This window comes from Dreissena polymorpha, chromosome 7, assembly GCF_020536995.1.
Source record: "Dreissena polymorpha isolate Duluth1 chromosome 7, UMN_Dpol_1.0, whole genome shotgun sequence".
Classification (NCBI taxonomy): Eukaryota; Metazoa; Mollusca; class Bivalvia; order Myida; family Dreissenidae; genus Dreissena; species Dreissena polymorpha.
Genome location: NC_068361.1, coordinates 792313 through 809905, shown reverse-complemented (window position 1 = coordinate 809905; position 17593 = coordinate 792313). Strand labels below are relative to the sequence as shown.

The 17593-nt window shown below is 36.5% G+C and overlaps 1 protein-coding gene across 1 annotated transcript; it reads left to right on the top strand.

Moving 5' to 3' along the window:
- The first annotated feature begins 2230 nt into the window (after positions 1–2230).
- LOC127838823 (uncharacterized) lies at positions 2231–16091 on the top strand. Its single transcript, XM_052366822.1, has 23 exons — positions 2231–2516; positions 4173–4297; positions 5236–5421; positions 5620–5805; positions 6659–6913; positions 7176–7379; positions 7489–7692; positions 7964–8130; positions 8341–8623; positions 8752–8913; positions 9203–9367; positions 9701–9908; positions 10260–10438; positions 11074–11247; positions 11436–11669; positions 11967–12143; positions 12409–12621; positions 12765–13043; positions 13494–13673; positions 13848–14003; positions 14272–14304; positions 14721–14823; positions 15517–16091. The coding sequence occupies exons 1-23, from the start codon at positions 2284–2286 to the stop codon at positions 15644–15646; spliced, it is 4236 nt and encodes a 1411-aa protein (XP_052222782.1). The 5' UTR covers positions 2231–2283; the 3' UTR covers positions 15647–16091.
- The last annotated feature ends 1502 nt before the right edge of the window (positions 16092–17593 follow it).

Here is a 17593-nt window from a genome sequence, read left to right as displayed (position 1 = left end):
TCATGATTGACAACACCTGATGTTGTTGTTTTTTTTGGCATACCTGTATAACCCAATTTTAACCTCCGTGAAATGTTTATTTCAAATGCAATGTTGAGAAAACGTCCCATTTGTAGGCTTAGATGAATCAAATTTTATTAAGCATTGTTGTGAGAATCTGCATAACATTCGTTTTTGTGAAGTTAAACATAATGGATGAACATTGTTGCTGAAATCATGACCATTATACTTAAATAAAATAGCGTAATGAAAATTTACAAAAACGAGACATGTGTCAAGCAACCATTTAGTACAACTTTAATTAAAAAAAATTCTTTTGTATAACGTAATACAGTATTGGCAGTCAATATGCAAATATTAACATTTTGCTTAACGGTGCACTATTCATTAGTCTATTTGTTAATCTTACAAAACGGTTACGGATTTAAATCGTGATGAACCCCGAGATAGATTTCAGAAAATGACCCACACTAAACCTTTTGTCAAAGGTTTTCGTAAGTTGCTTTGCAAAGATACTCGAAACTATAACTTGTTTTTCGAAAAATTACTTGTGCATAATCATTAAAATGTCATTCAACCTTGGTACTTGATTCAAATCTTTATCTTCCAATATCGAATATTCAATTTATCCGCGGATCTTTAGAACTATTGAACTATTTCTGTACTAATTGGAATTGCCAACCGAGGTTGATAAATACCCGGATAATCTGTATAAATTTACCTGTCCTAGTTTCGTCGATGAGCTGTTGGAATTATGTTATGTGTCCACTTTAAAAGCATGAGCGGGCTGCATGCAAGTCAATGTTCCATATTATTTAACCCGGCATTCATAATGAGCTTGGTTTGAATCAAGGACAGCTTCTACATTTTGACGTACGTTGAGTGAAGGCCTTCCATATGAATTTCAAAAGCGTCTGCAGATCTTGCTTGTTTTGCACACTGTATAAGATTTTGGAATTATAATGAATAAATATTTGGCAGCATATTTTCACGTATAAATTTAGTTTACAAAGTTCAATGAGTAGTAAAATATAGTAATATCCAAATACATATTCAAATATAAGTTGAGATTTTAAGCGTACACCTTTATGTACACAATCATTTTTGTCTTCACAGATGTCTTTCCTCGCAAATCTTTATGCGAAATAAAGCCACTATCCTAATAAGCAAGACTATAAGTGTAGTTTACTTTAGATACAACATCGCCCGCTTTATCGTTAGCCAATATTTAAAAGAGACCGAAATAAAAAAGTGAAATTGTTTAAACTACACACATTGACTCCCTTGTATCAGGCTAATTACGACACAAAATGCAAGTTTAAATCGTCATGCAGTGTGATAATGCTATGGAGACATAAAAAGCTCGTAAATAGTGTGACCTTTGTTTGGGGAAGATTTGAAGGTGTTTCCAGTATCTTGCAAATATTCTACAAGCCAAGTATCAACAAACGTTTTCGCATTCACCGACTGCCTTATTTCGTATCTCTGTGAAGCTGTATATTCGTGAATTGTTGCTCTAAACTTGGTATTTACACAAAATGCACAAGCAATAACCTGTACACATGTCTTTTCTAACATCAATAGGACAAGGCATGATATTAATTGTCTACGATTTTACGATGATTTCAATCCAAATATCACAACTGTCATGTTAAATCTATAGCCACAGTCAGTTAAACTATTATAACACTATTAACGGAATTTATGATTTGTCAAATGCACACTATGAATATTGGCTAAAACTGTCATATGTAACCTTCAAAATATCAGAGGCGGTATCCTTTGCTTAATGGTATTTATAAATACCTTTAGACTTGGATCAACAAAGAAACAAATCTTACAGATTTGATCTAGTCTTTGTCAATTTGTTATGGACAAACGCAACCCGGGAGATTTCGACGAATGATAGAGTCTTTGTTCATATAGAAATCTGAACATGCATACGTTGCAATGTCGTTTTTTGAAAAGGAATCATGATAATAACATTTCATTAAACCCATTTAAATAGCTGGCACACACACACGGCTTGCAAAGGATGTGTTTCTGTTTTAAGACACACTATAGCTATAAACCGGGTCATATAACACGTCAATATTTTTTATTGGCAACGTTTTAGCCATTAAGGATACCTCAGGTGTCTTTTACAATCGATAGTATATCCTTAACCGAACGATAACATCGAATATTCAACAAGGTAGGCGTTTTTTTTAACAATAACATAATTATGTCTTTCGTGCTTGCCAAGCGTTCAAATGAATATTCACCGATCGCCCAAGCGTCCAGATGAACAGCAGCAAGATGGTTTCCGCTCGATGTTTATTGGTTTTCCTTATATGTGTTAATATTTCGCCATCATTTGGATGCGGGCGAAAAGAGAGACCACGCGACCACGCACCTCCGTCGATATCCAGTTGTCCGAGCACCCTTCGTTACGATGCTGACTCATTGCAGATGTTTTCCTCCAAAGTTCAGTGGACAGAACCAACGGCATGGGATTCCACGGTTGGAAATGTCGGGTAAGAATTCACAAATTGCATGTGTTATAGCTATATGCGTTTTTCATGTTAATTGACAAGTAACGTAGACTTTGCAAAGACGGCGAGTGTGTTTCTAATAAATAAAAATTAGGGATGTTAACGAATATCCGAATATCCGAATATTCGGTCCCGGACCGAATATTCGGATACTGTTTTCCGAATCGAATATTCGGAAGAAAAAATAAAAAATCGAGTAATTTCAAAGACTTTGTATTCGTAAAATTTACTTCAAACTTTGTCAAAAAAGTTGTTCCTCGTGTCATAATGTTTATTCCGGTTGGCGCGATAATGCGTCGCTATGGTGATGACAGTATACCGGTCATAAATCCCGCTAACAAAGCCAGACACTTTGTGTCAAAATTATGATAGGTGCAAATGGCGTCGGCAATCAAAACACCGACCTGCACTTGATCCAAATGACTCGAATTACATTTAAAATTATCAAAGATTAAATTAGTAAAGGAAAAGCCAACTTTGTGTAAAAAAACAAATAAGACCGTATGGCAATTAAAACACCGACCCGTCTTGATATAATAACTCGAATTACATTGAAAATTATCAAAGATTAAATGAGTAAAGAAAGAGCCAACATGGTGTGAAAAACAAAACAGATCGTATGGTTATAATCAATCAAAAAAGCTTTTAGAAAATAATTTACTCAACCTCTAATGAGTATTTGCGCATCGTATGGTCAAAACATAAATTAATTACTCAATATTCAATCAGGTATTATACTTAAAGAAATGTTTTTGGTATTGCACCCTCATTTAATTGAAAATATTATAATTGCTACACCAATATTTCACGACATCATCCGATAAGAAGCTGCCGATCCAAGTGTCTTTTTAACGTGGCAACTTTAAAAGACTGACTGTTTAGTCTGTTAAACAGGTTCAAAGTGTGTTGTGGCTATGTTCATAATTCGTTTAAGTTCAGCTTTAATTATATGTAGATCTAACTGTTTTGTCATGTAATTATTTTGTCGTCATGTAATATTATGTTTCTCGTTCTATTGTTGATGTACGATATTAATAGTTTAAAAACAGTTTTTGTCATTCAATTTTAACAATAAAAAGTAATCAACAAAATCAGCTTCGAATTAGCGACGGCAACGTTGTGTCAATATTTTGTCACTTCCAGTGAACTTCCGGTAAAAACGAAAGTAGAATTCATGGAGTAATGGTACGGTAAACAAAGTTGACTTTTTTCCAACAGATGTTGACCGAATAACCGAATATTCGTTCGGAAAGGTGACCGAATATTCGAATACCGAAATCGGTATTCGTTGCCATCCCTAATAAAAATGTTTTAATCTTACAATGGATAATTAGTGTTTCCTTATGTATAGAAGCCATGCAAAGTTGTGGCGTAATGTTTACGCATAAATGGTTCGGTAAAGATTAAATTAAGGAGTACATATTTCCCTGAATAGGGAACACTTATTGGAGTTCTGTGTGTGTACATTTTTACATAACTAATCTGTAGATTTTAGAGAAATTATGATGTTCAAGTATATTTTCTCTGTTCCTAACACATGCTTATATGTTTATACCTTTGATAAAAGAACAACACAATACGTATACGCGGTCTTCTGTGGCAACAATGGCAATGATCTTCCATGTTCATATATCTCAGGGTAAGGCGCACACAAGGACTTGGTCCAGGCCAGATATTTTACGGCGGTAATCATACGATCGAATACATGGCTAAAGACAACAGCGGCAACACAGCAACCTGTCGCTTTATCGTTACGGTAGTGGGTATGTATAGGTACACATGCGTTGTTGTTGTATGTTCATCATGATAAGGATAACACCAGGTTGTGCTGCGACTGCTGCTGTTGATGACGACGATTACAATTATGATATCAATAATTTTTTTGATAATGATTAAGATGATAATGCTACAAATGATAATTCTTATTATTATGTTAATGAAGCTAAAAAGATAATGGTGGTGGTGATTCCGATTATGATGATGATGATGTTGATTATGTTGATGGCAGCCATGATGATGATGATGGTAGACCAGCCTGCTGCCTTTTCTGATTATAACAATTATGATCATACTGATGACGATGGTGATTTTGATAATAGTGATTATATAACTGATGATGCTGCTTCTGTTTGTGCTGCTGCAGATGATGATGACAAAAATAATCATGATGATTATGTTTTTGGAGTTGTTTTCGTTGTTGATAGTTATGATAATGTCACTGCTGCTACTGCTGCTGATAATGACCACGACGATGACGACGACGACGATGATGATGATGATGATGATGATGATGATGATGATGATGATGATGATGATGATGCTGATGATGATGATGATGATGATGATGATGATGATGATGATGATGATGATGATGATGATGATGATGATGATGATGATGATGATGATGATGATGATGATGATGATGATGATGATGATGATGATGCTGATGCTGATGATTACGATAATAATGTTGATATTGATCATGATGATGATCATGATGATCATGATTATAATTATGATGAATATCATGATAATTATCATGATTATGGAAATTGTCATGATTATGATCACGATCATGATCATCATTATGATCATTACGATCATGATGATCTGGTTGGAGATAATTACCACAACTGTGTGTTATGCTATGACAATCTGTGAAATTAATAACATAGTATGCGGTCTGACATGCTTTCTTCAGTAAAGAATTGCAAACGCTGGTCAAGCTTTCCCCATGGAAGGATGTCTTGTGACCCGTCCAACATAATGCTCGTGGGAACTGTTTGCAAGTTCAACTGCCACCCTGGCTACCGTCTTCAGGGTTCGAACACAACAGAATGTCAGGCACATGACCAATGGAGTATTTCCAGTCAGCCTGTTTGCATACGTGAGGATTTGCATTGGCTATGATTAAAACATGCTGTAATTAGCTCAAAAAACGACATGTATTATTCCGTTAACGATTTTTTTAAACGTCTTTACTTAAAATAAATTAACGAGTTTAAATGCTTTCAGCGTAATTGAAGGCTTTAACTGCAGTATTTAACGTCAAAGCGAAAACGTAAAAGGTCATTCTGTATTTCAGCTTTGACATGCGATCGACTGTTTCCAGCAGATAGGTACACCAGTATATTCTGCATAGATGCGTGCAATTTCCAAAGCGTATGTCAGTACTCGTGCACTAATGGTTTTGACATTCTACCGGGTCACGGTCGTGTGCGCACGTGCAATGCAAGTGGGAAATGGACGGGAGAAGAACCCATTTGCCAAGGTATATTGTTAAAATACAGTTACAATCTATCTTTGTTTAATATTCGCTGGTCCGACATTACTATCAAGCAAGTAAATAACAATGTTTAAGTTTCACGGAATGTGTGTGCCTATGCATACCGTATCAAGTTAAATTTTCACAAAAAGTAAATTAATTTGTTCACGATCAGCTGTGTCTGACCGAAATATCCAGATTTCAGAGAATTATATCAGCCAAAGAGCGGTTCTTGTTACTGAATACCAATATTTCATATTAAGAATACGAAATACCAATGCTTCAGTTTAACCAAGTTTTATCCCCAAAGCGTCAATAAACACAAACACACATAGCGACATAATAGAAAAGTATGAAAATGCAAATCTTATGAACTACGAATGAGCTATTTCATCGCGTGATGGGCTTGATTTTAACAAATAAATCTTATTTATTTTGTCCATTAAATATTGATTATTTAATTGTAATTATGTGTCAATACTTTTGAAAACATATTAACGAAGATTTAAATTGTCAAATTTACTAATAGCAATGAATGAATAAAACATAATAACTGACAAACTCATATTTTGTTTACACAGAACAAGTTCCACTCTTTTCTGATATATTTCGCCTAATAAGGCTTTTTCAAGGTTTGTTTTAACAAATTAACTACATTTTCTTTCTATTTCTCAACAAAAACAATTATATAATGACGTCAAAAAACAAATAAACAAGAAATGACGCCATGACGTTAAAACGGCAGTGACGCTAATTAGCGCCAAAAGCACGTGCATGTAAAATTCACTGTAACAGTAATAATGATAATAAAATACATGTATAAACATTCCTTTAATGATATATCATATTTTGTTAACAGATGTCACTCCACCAGTTTTCACACATTGCCCCTCTGTGCTCGTATTCTACGCTGGAAAGTCAACTGATGCAACTATGGTTCATTGGCAAGCTCCTGTGTACACGGACAACGCTGGACTAGGGGGGACAACCTCCCGTCAAGACAAGGGTCCAACTTCTAGCACAGCGGTACAGTTGGGCGAATACAAGGTGGTTTATCAGGCGTGGGATGATGCGAACAACACCGCAACTTGTGAAATACAAGTGACAGTGAAACGTATGTACTATTTTTATAATTGGATACGGAACCATAGCACGTCATGTCATATGTTAATATTCAAGCTCTGACACACAGATTCGCATTGTCGTTACGTCATACTTTCGAAAAGTATTTTTTTCTTTAAAACGAAAAAAAATATGTTCTCCTGTCCACTATATATGTGTTCATACGTAATATATTGTTTTGAATATAAGTGTGGAACTATTAGCGTCAGTTCTTCCAATAGTTCAAACAAATTGTTAACCTTTCTGTCATTTAGCGATTACGTGTCGCAGTTTATACCCGCGCCCGTACACGAAGATCACGTGCCCCGATGGGAGGCGCTATGGCGCACAGTGCGAGTTTAATTGCAAGGAAGGGGCGGTTCTTAAAGGTGAAAGCACAGTACACTGCGAGGCGTTCAACGCCAGTGGGGTATGGTACGGGAAATGGACGTTTGGACTCACGCAACCTTACTGTGAACGTAAGCATGAAGTTAGGGTGAATATATTTTTTTATTCTTAATGCATATATACATGTTTGTAAATTTGGAATGCAACGTCATTAGCACTCAACATGTCGATCTGCTTCAGCTGAAGCAAAATGCCTACGTCCCACTCCTCCGGAACACGGTGCGCTCTCGTGTGACACGTGGGCAGGTGGCGCGTATTGCGTGCTGCAGTGTCAAAAGGGATACGTAATCGAGGATTGGGAGTTCGATCCCCTTATCATGTGCAGCGACACCCGAGGAGAGTTCTTAGGACTAGACGATGACGGAACACTTCCAAATTGTGCAGGTTATATACAATATGACATTCACGTTTGTATTGATATTCAGGTGACGGAATGCACCTCAGTTTGATGATCATAATGAAAAAAAAATACCCGTAGTGTTTCTGCTTTTTTTTCTGAATTTATTGTGTCTTTCTACTGATGTTTATTATAATGATATTATAACGTTTTTGTTGAAAAATGATGTTGTGACTATGACGAGGAAGACAAACAAAGTTAAAATCATGGTGATTGTGTGGCTGAAATCACAGTTAATTGTATGATTTACGATCTCAGTGGAATCCGGAAACTCCTTTTTCGACTACAAGCTAGAGGAGTACTATTACTACGTCGGCGACTGTACGGCAGCCAGGGACCAGATTAAACAGAACTTCATCAAAAGTATTTTGGCGAGTCTGGGAAACGTTTGTTCTACCGTCAACTGCAGTACTTCCTACGTTGAGGTACGAGCTAGCATTGAATATGCCTGTGGCGTACCCAAAATCATATACCTTAAGCTATGGCAAAATTAATTGTTCATGCACTTACCGTTGTATATACATGTAAGTGTTTTGTTTCTTAAATTGTCTTTATTTACGGCTACGTTTGCTACATATGTAATGTTTGTATTTTTTTATTACGCGTTTCAATGACATCAATCGTTTTCTCAAAAGGTTGACTGTTTTAATACGACCGACCCTGGCAGAAAACGCCGTTCGACAGAAAGTACCGTATTGGTATCGGTGGTTCTTACAGTGTCAGTAGAAGGTCCGAACAAACTGTCACCAGCAGACATAATAATGATGAAAGAGCAGATTCACAAGACGCGTGCCGAAAACAACGACGGTCTCCATCTAGAGCAAGGGAGTTTACTCCAGTTTATTTCAGTCAGTGTGAGTAACCCGGATGTCACATGTCCGCCAGGATCATACTCGGATAGATCCACCCTCAAATGTGGTAGGTAGTCTAGATATTCATCCGAAATATAACACGAATTCAGACATATAGTCAGTGTTATTTTTAATGTCCATGTAGCGGAACCATCTGATAATTACTAAACAATTTAACAAATTGTATGATTTCAGTTTTGTGCTCGAAGGGAACATACCATGACGTGGACGCAAACAAATGCAGATCCTGTCCAAGGGGCCAGTATCAACCCACATCCGGACAGACTGCGTGTCTCGCGTGTCCGGCCGGACAAAGTACACCGGATGTAGCCTCAGTTGATGCGAACCAATGCGTTGGTAAGGTCACATTGTGAAGATGAGTTTTCGAACGTTTCAAACACCTTCATTTACTTAGGTAGTGCGTATAAGTGGGGGTTTCAGATTTTGCTTGTCGAGAGAACAACATTTAAAGGAGAGAAGAACAGTTCGTTTTAATGACATACCTATATTTAGACGAGCATTTAAACGATGGCTTTAATACAATACAAAACGCGTTATTGTTCTAATTTGTTCTTGTAAGACGAGCATTTAAACCATTGCTTCAATAAAGTACAAAACGCTTTATTGTCTCATTTGTTCTTTCAAGATGAGTGTCCACCTGGCTATGTGTCACCAACAGGGACAAAACCCTGCTCCATGTGTGAAGTGGGTACATTTAACCCGTCGAACGGACAAACACAGTGTAATATTTGCCCAGGCTCTATGGCAACACCACCGAATTTTGCGGCAACTACATCGGATGACTGCTTTGGTTTACTTTTAATTATTTAATCTCAAACGTCACCAATTTCAAGATAGCTTTACCTATGCTATCGTTCTTACTAAGGGTTCAGTATTACTTGATTGTTTGTTTCGATGTTAATATTTCAGAGTTACATTGAAAATAAAATACATAAATGAGACTTTTAGAAACACACTGATCATTACAATTTGATATTCAATTCTGAAAATGGTCTTTCGCATGATCAGTTATTCCTTTTTCAGATGGTCTACAAAGAATAAGCGAGTTTTAAGATGAAAGATGAAAACGTTTGCATCCTTATGCACATTTCTGTAATTTGACAATACCTTGTACATATTCCAGATTTTGACCTGGGGTTTTTAAGCGATACATATCCCTATGCGAACGCATCTGTACTCTTCACGCCCACGTCACATTGTACGAGCCTCTACCTGAGCCTCTGGATGAAGTGCAGCATGTGTGACCGCATCTTGGAAATCACTGACGCGCACGAGCAATCCGCGCTCAGAGTAGAAACTCGGAATGGATTTGTTTACATTTCAATTCGTGGGTATGTGCAAACATTAAAGATGTCCTTTAGAATCTTGGTAACTCACCACGTTCCTTGTCGAAAGATGTTTACGCTAACTCCTAGATCGAAATAAGGCTCAACAAAAACGTCCAAATTCAATAATAGATAAGATAAAATAATGGGGACCTTAACAACTGTATGTATATTTTACTAAATTATTGTAAAAAGCTAAAACAGCACCAAAATGCACACAAGACAAAAATACTTACTTGTGGAACATAAGACCGTTATCGGTTGTAGTTGAATCATACAAATAGTAATGCTACAATGCAATTCAATGGAATAGAATACATTGATGGGTTTTTGATAATGCTATATATTCGCTCAAAGCTGTGAGCTGTCGGTTCCTGTTTATGAATACCTTGATTCCTATCGATGGCACCACATGGCATTTGACATCACGATACGTAACATCACTATCGCAGTGGATGGTACTAACCAGCAATCCACAAATACATGCGGCAATGAGACGATTTTAGAACCAGCCGATTATATGTTGATAATAGGAGGTAAGTCCTCCGTAACTGGTAAAACAATAGTACATATATCTATGTTTTCTTTTATAGTACTGTTCTTCTTTAGCATTCCGTTTGTATAAGCAAAGCTCAAGGCGGTAAATCAAGATTTCTCTATACATGATATATCTGCAGTATATCGGCAGCATGTTTGTTTAGTCGGTGGTCACCATACCAGGCAGGTGGTTTTCCTTCGGGTACACCGGCCTTCCCTGCAATTCTATACCACACATTAATTGAAAAAAACCGACTTAAAGTAACAATGAAATAGCTGGATATTGCAGCTATAATTTAAAATTCGCCCCAACTTTCGTGAGTCTAGTAAGTTAATAATGGAGTATGGCTTGAGCACACCCCGAGTCCACACATAATGTAGCCTCTGGCTCGGAAAGGACCTAATGAACTTCGAAATACACACATACACATCCCTGCACTTCGATACATTCACACAGATTGGTCAGTCATTATCTATGTGTATTTCAAGCAGGAGATCCAGCTATTTTGTTTATGTAATTATTCTCAACGGTGAATTAATTAACTGTGTACTTTATTTGTTCATTTCAGTAGTCCGTGCTAGATGTAATAAATAAATAAAACACTATTTGGTAAATATATTGTATATTTAAAAGGTCATTCGTATGTCGGAAGTGTTACGAAGCTGAATATATGGGACACGCGTTCTGGGAGTATGGAGATGAATTCTGAGCCGAGCTGTTCAGATGATAAACTTGGCAATCTGGTTGCATGGAAACAATTCCAGCAAGCTGAAGGCCCCGTACTACAAACTGTCAGCCAATGCGACGGTTATTATTTTATATACATAATAAAAAAGTAATGATTGTAACTGTATACTAGTATTATAATACATATAACAGAAGTTTACGTAGTGGTAGGGTTGGTGGCAATTGTGCTTCTGAAGTTAATGTAATTGATTTAAACACAGCAGTTATAGAGAAAATATAGTAAGTGGTACTATATTATAACACATCAGATGAAGACAACTGCGAAAGTTCCCCTTGCCAGAACGAGGGCATATGCCTAGACCGACGCGATACATTCACATGCACGTGCAAGAATGGCTTTACAGGAGACATGTGCGAAGTGAATATCGAAGATTGTGTAGGACACTCATGTCAAAATGGCGGTTTGTGCCTGGATGGAGAAGCATCGTACACGTGTCTCTGCAAATCCAAATTCACCGGAGAGTTTTGCGAGGCAATGATAGGTAAGTATGCACGATTTAATTTTGAATTAACAAAAAAAAGAACTTCCGGTTAATTGAATGTAGACCATTTATTTGGGAAATTATGCTTTTAGATCTCCTTTACATTTAATGTGTTCGTAGCGTAATATCTTGATATTGTTAATTTCTTCACACTTGTAAAAATATATAATTATTAGATTGAACAACCATTAATTTAGCTATTAAATAAATAGATTTGTAAGCCATATATACAATGATTTATTTTATATTGAACAAACACGTTTATTAAATGCATGAATGTGTATCCCTTTCTAACAGTTGACGGCGGCTGGACCTCCTGGGGATCGTGGGGACCGTGCTCAGTCACGTGTGACTCCGGACAACAGACCCGTGGACGGGAGTGCTCCAGCCCGGAACCAGAGAACGGCGGTGCAAATTGTATAGGGTACGCGACGGATTCCCAGATTTGTTCCCCGACCGATGCATGTGTTTACGGTTAGTAAACCACAAACACTATTTAGTGTTTAATTTAAGCATTATGTTTGAAGGATCGATTTAATTATCAACAAACATGTATCTTTCTATTGTCGGGTCACTATATGTGTTGTGTCCATTTGGAACATGCTTCCTCTTAATTTAAAAACACCATAAGAAGGCTCGAAATCATGTAGCATGCGTTCTCTGTAAGCAAAGGAAACACATTTGTTTCAACTCTTTAGTGTAAAAAGGCGGTTTGTCCTAATCCCTAGTTATGTTTCAGAATGTGACGTAGATCCACCAGATCCTTTGCACGGGTCCATGAACTGTTCTTGGCAGAGAGAAAGTACACGTCAGTGTCTGCCGTTCTGTGAAGTGGGCTATGCCTTCGACTCGGACTTATTTCTGGACAATATCGTGTGCGGCCCGGACACCGGATATGAGTGGAACATCCGGAATGAGGAAAACCCAGACTTGCAGATTGGTTCTTGCTCAGGTATGCGTCACACAACAGTTGCTATTACAATAACTCAAACATTTATTAAACTTGATATTGAAAGCAAGACTGCAAACAATACAATGAATATTATGTCCCTCCTACGTTTAATGTTCATGCAAGAGATGTGTCTGTGTTTTAAGTAATCAAACTTGCGGAGAAAAACACAATGATATACGTCGGTGCATACGAAAACCTCACGCTGGAAGTGGCGAGAAGCGCTCAGACAAATGTCACGACGGTAATACGGTCCGCGGTTCAGACGCACGTTGACGGGTTGTATTGTGCCCATATGGGATATTGCCGTTTACGCTCACTTGACGTGACAAATGCGGTGCCGGGTACCACTGATATTCAGCGGCAGCGGAGGGATGTGCCATTGGTTGGATTTCATATTGAGATCTCGTGCACACCCAAACAAGGTTTATCGGTTTATTTTGATGTTGTGTCATATTTATGGTATTAGTTTATAATATTTTATTTGAACCTAGACAGTTGTTCATTCTCACATAATACATTATTAGCATCATTTTACCTAAAGACATTGTTCAATTGTAAAATCTTTCTTTATTTGCCCCAACCACCCTTCACCCGTGAATGATACTCAAATTACAAATTCAGATGAAACAGTGCAGAAATGCATTTATATTTCAGATCAGAAAACATAAAATGATGAATCAAACCCTAACTAGAATACCCCAAATTGTGGCCATAAATTAGTTAGACTAGGTCTTTATGTCAATGTGTTAATTGCATAGCACTTAGCAAATAAATAAATACGCCATACTTCTTTGTTAAATATATATTGTTTGAACATAAGTATACTAGTCCGTTTAAAAATGCTTGTCTTCGTTTTTTTGTTTCCTGATCAGATCCTAGTTGGTGCTATGACCTTCTTGTTGATGTCTACAACACCTTCCAGAGACTCGTCAGTGAGAGCCAATTCTCGGTACTTATTGATAATACACGGTACGACATCGGGCCGAATGGCACACAGGTTGACGGTGGCGTTGAATGCCCACTTGGGACCATACAGATCGACTACTTCTGTGGTGAGAGAAGCCTTTTCTTTTGATGCGAAAAAACGAATTGTTTGAGTAACGTGATTAACTTTTTTTGCCGAAAAAAAAACACGATTTTATTTACTTAATGTTATCTGTGGAGTTGTGTTATTTTAATAATTTGCTGACAGCACAATACAAAAACATTATACGCCATGTATTCAGTGCAATGTGGCCCAGGCAGTTATCCACTGAACAACTATTGTGAACGCTGCCCACGTGGTACATACAAAGAAGACTATTCCAGTCCAGGATGCACGCCCTGTCCCCCGGACTGGACAACAGAGGGACTGCGGAGCAGGCACGCATCAATGTGTAATGGTATGTGGACCCAACTATCAATGAGCCTTGACTGGAATATTATTTTCCTAGATTTATCGAAACTTACTAGCATGCAAATATCAAAGGATTTCGTTCTTTAATACGCTTTATCTTGCTTATATGAAATATTTTTTTGGTGACTTTGCCTATGGTTAACCTATGTATTAATACGTATCGACTCGAACGAATAATACTAATAAAGACACTAGCTAGTCCTCCACATAAAGAATTATATACTCTCTACATTTGATTATTGTATTTCTTTCAGTTGCAGTGTCGAGCGGAAAAGACGCAGCCAAACGTAGTTATTTCTTATATTTTATTTATGGCATTTATTTGAAAGAAAAGCGACATTTGTTGGGGACATAGCAATTTTAAATATCTAATTTGTCCATGCCAGTATCAATGTCGTTTAACAACCGTTAAATACAATAAACAATACCAAAACGCAATTGCGCACATCGCAACTATACAGATAGTAAAATACTGTTACATATTGGATGTCAACGGTTCGCGTTCAGTGTTCACCTATTTTCATATTTGATATTACTTCGTTTTCCACGTATCTCATATATATATTGGCTTGTTTACTCAAACTTTTAATATATATGTATTTGTGTATTCTATTTTAATAATTTTAATGGTGTTAGTGTAATATGTTAGTAGGTACATGTTAATATTTTTTGGAGCTGAGGTACTTTATCTTTCATCTTCCAGATTGGATCTATGCCGTGATCGTGCCTTGTTTGATGATTGTTATTGTGCTGACATCTGTAGGCCTATATATCTGTTCGAGACGGACAAAAATCCAACAGACCAGGTACTTATTGAGATCGTTTTGTAGGTTCCATTAATGCATTTGGGACTAACAATGAAATGCCTTGTCAGGCAAAGCGAATGCCAATATAATATGTAAAATACGGAAAATCTTCAGTAATTAACGAAGTGTTTGAGAGTATATATGCACATACGTTTGTTTAAGGAATACGCTTATCACACCATTAAGCTCATTGTTTCGTGCCAACACATCCATATTTAAATGTACACAACATAATGTTTTGTTAACACCGCATCGTTTATTAAAATATATATCCCGAAATGTGTTATATTTCGAAAACACGTATCAATGGTTGCAATTAAGCTTTACCAATTTAAATCATTAAACAAACGATATACCATTTTAACAGATTGTATTTGAATTTCAAAGCAATTGGCTCAAGCTATGAATTGGCGTGGATTTAATCCAAGGATAAGCATGCTTATAGTATTGAGCAATAAACCAGTAGACCAGTAGATACAATCAAAGCTGACCCCTTTAAAGAGCTTTCAACGTAACACACCGTTTCAACCGCTTTTAATTTAATAAACCACCATTAGTCCATACAATGGATCAACTTTGTACGTACCTAGGGATAAGCAAAACCCAGAGCATATTTGGTGCTCACTACCAGCATCAGTGATGAATAAAAGCACTCGATCATGAATGTGTTAAATGTTTTCCTCTTGATTGCAGCACAATGGGTTGTCCTTGCACATGTGAGAAGGTGAATTCGTTGGCTTGGTATTCCAATAGGAAACGCAATGACATGTGGCGAAAAACGCATATCCCAGTCGCTTGGCCTGAAACAAAAGCCGAAGATTGAATGAACATGTTTATGCAGAAGATGTGACGATTATTACCAATACATTTGGCATAATATTTTACTTTTGATCAGATATATACATGCTTATATATACCTTTCTTAAAATATGTATCATCATGTTAGACAATCACAATCGGCGTGATAATTGTGTTTGATTTTGTAACGTAGTCCCTCAAAAGATAAACCGTAGGTTGAGGGAGTAATATTGCAAAAATAATTTGTAAATGCCTTAGGAGCACGGTACTCATTCACTTAAATAAGGCGGTCAATAGTTTATCTTTCGGACACTGCCTTTTGATTAAGCATATTAGGTGTTTAATATTTGAGCTCGCTGACTGACCAATATGAACACGCCTATGTAAAGTTAGTATCCTCAATAATCATTACACGACTTTTTTATTTGATCCAGCTGTGATGAGTTATTAAACGTTTTTCTGTTTATAAATATTGTTTGTTTTTAAAGGAATAACTTTCCACATACATGCAGTTGATTGAAAATATAACACACTTAAAACAGGGAGAACTTTCCGTTGATAAGGTGTGTTGTTTAGATTTCATAAAATATTTGTATGTTGATTATTTTCTCGCAACAGACATAACTCTTGTTTTATAAGAATGTTTGAAAGTCTATCCTTACTGATGCACCACTATGACAAATCTAGTCCTCAAAAAAGACTAACTACTAATCGTTAGGGGATACCTTTTCACGAATGCTTTCTATAAGATGCTTATTATTAAGTAGGAGATATTAACACTTCATATTGATGAAACAACAAGTATTTCATAAAAAGTTTATATAGTCTTTCAAAATATTGTCGAACTTTTTGACAGGAATTACAGAATGTTACCGATATGTCAAATCCAACATACGTAATGGGAGCTAAGTGTTTCCACGTTTTGGCAAAGTATAAATCAGAAGATTGCATCCCTTTCTATTATGAAATATCGTGCGGGTGCAACTATTTATAATACCATTATTTCAACTATGGAATTCAAGTTACAATCTAAAGTTGAACGATGTATTATTTCAAATGGGTTGAGTTAAATTAAATAAATATAGAAAATAAGTAAATGTGATTTCGTCGAAGGATTAAGTCTGGTTTCAGATTTACAAAATGAATTATACACCCCCACCCCACTCCACACACGCACGCACACGCACACACAAACGTACAATCGCATTCAATTGAAGACATCGGCCAAACTACCGTCAAATGAATACACATACAACAAATGCATTTACAGCAACCAAACGTTGAATAGATGTACATTAGAAGTCTGCGAACTCATTTGCATGTTTTCTTTACTGAAAATCCCACTGGTTATGAGTCGGATATTATACCGCCAACTTGAGACGTGACATATACACATCGCCAAATAGAGACAAAGCTACACACCTTCAACTTAGAACAAATACACAGGCCAAATCAGGACAAAATACATGCACACCTTCAATTGAGATTTTAATCACCTTAATGAGGACGATTTTACACAACTTCAAATAAGACGATTGCTAGCTGTTAAAAAAGGACGATTATAAATATCACAGTCTAAATGAAAGATGTAAGTACAAATTGAATAAAACAACCAATTAATTTTGTTATTTGTTAAATAATTCGAGACATATTAAAAAATGTTAACTTGTCTTTAGTCGCCGCTGTGTAAACTTGTATCCGTCTCCAAACGAATTTACACGATATATATTAAATATAACTACAAAGCTGATTTTACAATAGCTAGAAAACGACTCAATCTGGTAAGATGTGGCATAATTATACTCATAGCATATGCACAACACTGAAGCCCGCTCGTGATCACACATTGACAATGTCAGTCATATCATGAATATTAAGCAACATAAAATAACTTCAATATGTCCTACTTGTTATGTTGCATCTTTGTCTCAGTCGGGTTCATCAATATTCTGCAGTTTAAATTGTGTTACCT